We start from the raw sequence: 6,457 nt of genomic DNA on the forward strand, positions 1-6,457 counted from the left end.
TACAGTAGACAATGTGGTGGTACTACCCTCTCTTTGCGAAAACGGTAGTGACGTGGTACTATGACACGGTCAAAGTATGTACGGTAGGTACGTGTTTTTGATGCCGATACGATACCAATATTCGTCCAGAGCAAGTTTGAGTACAAAGTCGAAAGTATGGACTCGGGCCGCATTCCCCACCAACAGACCGGCTATGTTGACAAAACTATCTCCTGGTCACCGAATCAAGTCAAGAATATTGGGGTGCACAGCAGCATATCTAACCGTTGAGCTCTGGAGGTCTCACTTGATCATGGTGTTGAACTACAAATTCTCCTCAGATGGGAGGCGGTTGAAAAAGGCGGCTTGGCAGGGACAATCAACAAGGCCGTCTTTGCTCTGCGGAACGTCCGCGCTGCGAGGGAACCTGTGTCTCTAATAGTCTATGATCTTTAAGTGGGATTTCAGACATAAGGTAAAAGGAGTGGTTATTCTATATGTGGCAGGTAGGGTTATCTATCACGATTCACCAGCGTTGTCCCGGTCTTAGGCCCAATTGCAAGCGGGACTTTGCATACAGACGAGTGCATACAAACGAGTGCGTACATAGAGCACATTAGGTACATAGCCGGCCGTGAGTGTCCGTACTTTTATGCTTTCACGAACGTCCAGTCCAAGTCCAGCCTTACCTATCCAGTCGCTACATATCTGCGGCAACACAAGTCCACTTCGAGCACATCCTACCTTATAGGCGGACGATCCCACTGTCCACGTGCATCCACGCCGGGTGAACTGTGATTTGCCGAGATTTTTCGTATCGCATCCATCCATCAAGACCGTCCCGTCCCAACCATATCGTCATCCCTCCCAGCCCAATATCTAGTTAATCCACAACACCAGCCACCCCAATACTTGCATCCACGGCCGCGAAAAAAAGAACTCCTCCACCCTCCCACCTCCCGCCTCCTCCCCAATTCCTCACGAGTTACGACCAACGAGCAGATACACACACACACAGACACACGGAGAAGACAGGAAGATAGCGACCCTCCAAAATGCGTTTCGGCAAAACCCTGCAGTCGTCCGTGTACCCGCCGTGGCGCGACCACTACATAGACTACAGCAAGCTCAAGCAGCTTTTGCGCGAAGTCTCGGACAGCGACGAGTCGGCGGGCTCCGGCGGCGTCGGGGGCGACGAGCGCGAGTGGACCGACGAGGACGAGTCGCGCTTCGTCGACGAGCTGATCAATGTGCAGCTCGAGAAGGTGCACCGGTTCCAGCGGGAAATGAATACCGCGCTTAATGAGCGCACGGCGAGGTGTGAGCAGCGCCTCGAGAAGTTCGTGGGAGGCGGCGACGGTGAGGAGAGAAGAAAGGAGGCCCTCGAGATCAGTCTTAAGGAGCTGGATGGCATCACGAAAGATATCAATGAGCTGGAGAGGTTCTCGAGAATTAATTTCACGGGGTTTTTGAAGGCCGCGAAGAAGCATGATCGGAGATCGAGAGGCGCGGGATCCGGCGCGAAAGGGAAGGGCAAGGCTGGGGATCCGAAGGTGAAGCCGTTGTTGCAGGTGCGGCTGAGCCATCTGGAATTCAATAAGGAGGATTACAGTCCCCTGCTCTACAGGTGTGTTCCGTGTGGATTGAGGGGGGTGGATTGGGATGAATTGTGGGGCTGATAAGTGAACAGGCTATCGACCATGTATGATTTCGTCCGGCGCTCGCTCAACGAGGAGCAAGTCGAGGGCTTCGAGCAGAATTCATCGCCGCATCCGGGGAATAATCCCAACAACAAGAAGTATACGTCGCTCAAATTCTGGGTGCACCCCGACAACATCATCGAAGTCAAGACCTTCATCCTGCGGCGGCTGCCAGTGCTGGTGTACAATCCGCAGCGCTCGAAGGAACTGGAAACCAATGGCAAGGACCCGACCATTACGTCGCTCTACTTCGATAATCCCAGGTTCCAGCTGTACACCGATAAGGTGTTGAAGACTAACGATGCTTCTTCGCTGCGTTTGCGGTGGTACGGACAGCTCGCCGAGGCGTCGGAGATCTTCTTGGAGCGAAAGACTATCCGCAATGGTGCCGATGACTCCGAGGGTGCCATCGAGGAGAGGATCGCGCTCAAGGAGAAGTATGTCAATGACTTCCTTAAGGGCGAATACTCGCTCGAGAAGAAGGTGCAGAAGCTCAAGGACCGAAATGCCGACGAAGAGGCAGAGAAGTACCGCAGTCTGGTCTGCAGCATCCAGAACCAGATCCAGGACTACGATCTGCAGCCCGTGCTCAGAGCATCATACACGCGCACAGCGTTTCAGATCCCCGGCGACGATCGCATCAGAGTCAGTCTTGACACGGAGCTGGCGTTGATTCGCGAGGATGCCCTGGACAGCAATCGGCCGTGCAGGGAACCGGACAACTGGCACCGTCGCGACATCGACGAGGCAAGGATGGACTACCCATTCTCGAGCCTTAGAACGGGCGAAATATCGCGATTCGGATACGCCCTGCTCGAGATCAAGCTGCGCGAGAGCGAATTGCACAAGCGCACGAACGAGTGGGTGCAGGAACTCATTTCTTCGCATCTTGTCCACGCGGCACCTAGGTTCTCGAAGTTTTTGCATGGAGTTGCTGTCCTGTTCGATGACTACGTCAACAGTTTTCCGTTCTGGCTCGGAGAGATGGAGGAGGATATCCGGAAGGACCCCCGAAAGGCCTGGGATGCCGAGCAGGAGCGCAAGAAAAAGCAGATTGAGGCCGAGACTGCCGTTGGCAGTTTCCGTACCACTGTGCGCGACTTCGGTGGCAGAGGTGCGACGCCTCCGGCTGGCGGCCACAGTTACAAAGCCACTCCGCCCCAGGCTTCGGGGACACCCGATAGATTCCCCAAGACGGCTCCTCAGGGTTCTTACGATACCAGGATGTTGCCCAGTGAGGATGTAGTCGAGGTGGCCGAAGAGGACGAAGAGGACCACGACGATAACGAGGACTCGGATGAAGAAGACGAGGAGGAAGCGCCTCGCGATTCGACCACCACGCTCGATGGCCTGCGTCAACTGTTCCCCTCGTTCTCGTCATCCCGGTACGGTCGCGCGCACTCTGGCCGCCGAGACGTGGTCCTGCCCGCTGGCGTGCACAAGCCGCAGCAATTGCTCATGTATTCCGGCGAGGTCAAGGTGGAGGCCAAGGTATGGTTGGCGAACCAACGCACGTTCATCAAGTGGATGCACATTGTTGTCCTGCTCGCGTCGCTCAGTGTTGCGCTCTCCAACGCCGCAGAAGCGGACAACACCACGGCGAAGTACATCTCCATGGCCTACACGGCCATCGCGCTCTTTGCTGGTGTGTGGGGGTGGGCCATGTACATGTGGAGGAGCACGTTGATTCGCCAACGGAGCGGGAGGGATTTCGATAGTGTTTTTGGACCCGTGGTTGTGTGCATTGCGCTTGCGGTTGCGCTGGTCGCCAATTTCGTCTTCAAGGTATGTCCATGTCTTTTCGGGGATTTTTTCCGTTCCTTTTTTTTTCTTGCATGCGGACACTCACTGACTGATGGGTAAATAGTACCAAGCGGTTGCGAGGAAATCTCGTGGCGGCGATGTTCATGGGAATGAAACGATTGGGTATGGCATGGACGATGACTTGATGATGATGATGGGACAGGAGTTGTGAAGTGTTTTTGAGGACGACGAATTAGTTTTAGCAGGTGGTGGGAATGGGGTTGGCACGACACATGGCGGACAGTGTATTGTATCCGAGGATGTGCGGTGGCATTTGAAATTGAACTGGCCCATTGTGATGGCGATGATGATCGCGATGAAGCAATTGGGCTTTGGTGATGCTTTCCGCTTGCTGCCTACGTGGAACCGGCGCATCCAGGCTGTTTGTCCAGCACACACACATGGCTGGCAGAGGACCACCAGCGGCCGGCACAGCTCGCCTTTCTCGCGTCCTATGTACCAACCATTCTTCTTCCAGCAGCACCTCCCAAGTTCCAACTCCCCTGCTAATTCTCCTTCGCAGCCAGCCCCATCGATTTTTTCCGTCTTCTTTCGGCTTACCCGATCGTTCAGGTCTGCCTTTGCCGCGGCCCTGCGAAAAGGCCTAGCATCCAGCACCCTGTCCGCCGGACGCCTCGCCAATCAGCTCGGGAGACGAGTGGCCGTGCGTTGCGCTGCGGCGCAAACTAACTAAACCTTGGCTTCCCCTCTTCTTCTCTTCTCTTCTTCTTCATCTTCTCGCCTCCCTCTTCACCTAGGGAGAATCCAGTGCAACACAACCAACCCCAGAAAAACGTGTCGACTGCAGATGATACTATGCCTACAGCGACGACGACGACTGCGACAGTGCGCCTCTGACTCCCTTTCACCCTCCGTCCCTCATATGTCTCGCGGCACTTCCCACCACTCCGCACCCCGCCGCCGACCCGCGAACGCCGCAGAACAGCTGTCTCGTCCGCCATAACATAGTCACGTCTCCCCCACACACGTCCTCTCCACCGCCACCGAACCCACGAAACCCATCGAACCCTATAAATAATGGCATCATCTTCTTCACCGCCCTCCCCCAGCGTCAGCGCAAAAAGCAGCAAAAGCAGCAATAGCACAAAAAAGCCCTCGCCCACCTCCACCTCCACCTCTACCACCGCCGTCGCCCCGCCCGCCTTTCGCACTCCCGACGAATCCCGCAAACGCGGCTCGCCATGCTGTGGTGCCAGCAGCAGCCCGACCACCGCGGTCGCAAGCACCGCCACATCCCCTCCCGGCTCGCCCCCCAAGCGCCGGCGCCGCCACCAAGACGGGAACATCAAGGTGCTCCCCAAGCTCTACCAGACCACACAGTCGGCGGACCTGGTGATTTTGATCTCGGACATGCTGCAGGAGCTGGTGGGGCTCAACGATCGGATTCCGCTCAGTGGCGCCGGGTTGACTAGGTTTCATTCGCGGTATGTTTGTTTGTCTGTGTGTGTGTGTGCGGGGCATGCTGCGGCTGGTGGCGCAAGGGTGTGTGGCTGATGTGGGTGTTGTGCGTGGGATAGCGCTCCGCCGACCATAAGCATCACGGACTACCTCCAACGCCTCTCCATTCACGCGTCCCTGCAGCAGTCCATCCTCTTGAGCATGGTTTACTACATCGACATCCTGTCCACGCACTACCCGCCTTTTGTCGTGTCCAGCCTCACCGTACATCGCTTCCTCATCACCGCGGCAACAGTCGCCAGCAAGGGCCTCTGCGACACGTTTCTCACAAACAGTTTCTACGCTAGAGTCGGAGGAATCAGTCTTGTGGAACTGAACATGTTGGAGCTCGAGTTTTTGGTAAGAGTCGGCTGGAGGATCGTGCCCAAGCCGGAAGTGCTGGAGGAATATTACAGGAGCTTGGTGATGCGCATGGGAGGGAGATATAGGGTCGAGGACGACGAAGGGGGCTAGTAAGAGAGGGAGGGGGAGGGGAGGGAGGGGAGGGGGGCACAGCGACTGTAATATAGGCAGCGCAATGCAGTAAATACTTTTGTTTGTTTATGTTATTGGAAGATGGGTAGAGTTGTTTATCCCGATGGGCGATGAGCGCGGACGGAAGATGGGTAGAGTTGTTTATCCCGATGGGCGATGAGCGCGGACGGAAGATGGTACAAGAGTCTCAATGCAATGGCCTCAAGTGTCGTTGGACAAAACTACAAAAGCTACAGCTTCGGCTCGAGATCGGGTGTTCTAGATCCCGTGTGAGTGAGTGATCAATCGGACCAAACAACCGGCCGACAGAGTTCAATCCACACTGCGCAATAGATCCCCACTGGAGTCTCTGAGGGGCAGCGGCGGGTTATGGCCACCGATAAGTTCCCACGGCACTTTGTCCCACCCCGCCCCGCCTCGCCCCGCCCCCGCCCCCACAGAGTGCATATATTGGCCCATTGCCGAGAACAGCATCGGCACGTGGGGGCCAGCAATGCCATAGGTTGTAGGATGGATATGTATGATAGGATGGATATGTGGGATGGCGATCGTTGACCTTGAACTTTGAAGCGCCATGATCTACTGCCTATCGCGAGTGTGAACGGAGGCGGCTTCCCGTCGTGGAGAGGGAGGTGGCGGTGGTGCTGCTGCTGCTGGTGTGGGGAGCGGAGTGGAGGTTTGCGAACTGGAGACCTGGAGTGCTACATACCGTAGCTACCGTACCTACTCCAGGTGCTCTGGGGTGCCTGCTTAACCTACGGTACCATCATAATTTGAAGGTCTGGGGGAAAGGCAAAAGGATGTTATTCTTAATGTAGGACCGGGAAGGACGTACCGGTAAGGATGTAGATGCCGGTACTATGGTAGGGTTTAGGTTCTTGGAGTTGGACTTGGACTTGGACTTGCGATATATCCACTGTAGATCATGGCAATACGGTACACACGGCTTCCATGCCCACTGTCCACTGTCCACTGTCCACTGTCCACTGTCCACTGCCCAACCCGACCGGGATCAAGCGGCC

At 55.9% G+C, this 6,457-nt stretch overlaps 2 protein-coding genes across 2 annotated transcripts; both read left to right on the forward strand.

Annotated features, from left to right (window-relative positions):
- The first annotated feature begins 922 nt into the window (after nt 1-922).
- BZA05DRAFT_42635 (VTC domain-containing protein) lies at nt 923-3,820 on the forward strand. The gene is made up of 3 exons (XM_051486006.1): nt 923-1,606; nt 1,670-3,464; nt 3,547-3,820. The coding sequence occupies exons 1-3, from the start codon at nt 1,035-1,037 to the stop codon at nt 3,652-3,654; spliced, it is 2,475 nt and encodes an 824-aa protein (XP_051339848.1). The 5' UTR covers nt 923-1,034; the 3' UTR covers nt 3,655-3,820.
- Nucleotides 3,821-4,558: 738 nt separating this feature from the next.
- On the forward strand, nt 4,559-5,437 carry BZA05DRAFT_397673 (cyclin-domain-containing protein). The gene is made up of 2 exons (XM_051483642.1): nt 4,559-4,927; nt 5,021-5,437. Exons 1-2 carry the CDS (start codon nt 4,854-4,856, stop codon nt 5,412-5,414), a joined length of 468 nt encoding a protein of 155 aa, XP_051339849.1. The 5' UTR covers nt 4,559-4,853; the 3' UTR covers nt 5,415-5,437.
- Nucleotides 5,438-6,457: the final 1,020 nt, after the last annotated feature.

This window comes from Tricharina praecox (genome assembly GCF_024521635.1).
Source record: "Tricharina praecox strain CBS 144465 chromosome Unknown BZA05scaffold_11, whole genome shotgun sequence".
NCBI classification, from domain to species: domain Eukaryota; kingdom Fungi; phylum Ascomycota; class Pezizomycetes; order Pezizales; family Pyronemataceae; genus Tricharina; species Tricharina praecox.

Bases quoted from the DNA above. Each gene is read 5' to 3' on its own strand.
- BZA05DRAFT_42635 (XM_051486006.1), top strand. From the start codon at position 1,035: ATGCGTTTCGGCAAAACCCTGCAGTCGTCCGTGTACCCGCCGTGGCGC. The intron at 1,607-1,669 runs GTGTGTTCCGTG...ATAAGTGAACAG, and splicing joins TACAGTCCCCTGCTCTACAG to GCTATCGACCATGTATGATT. The intron at 3,465-3,546 runs GTATGTCCATGT...ATGGGTAAATAG, and splicing joins TCGCCAATTTCGTCTTCAAG to TACCAAGCGGTTGCGAGGAA.
- BZA05DRAFT_397673 (XM_051483642.1), top strand. From the start codon at position 4,854: ATGCTGCAGGAGCTGGTGGGGCTCAACGATCGGATTCCGCTCAGTGGC. The intron at 4,928-5,020 runs GTATGTTTGTTT...TGCGTGGGATAG, and splicing joins TTGACTAGGTTTCATTCGCG to CGCTCCGCCGACCATAAGCA.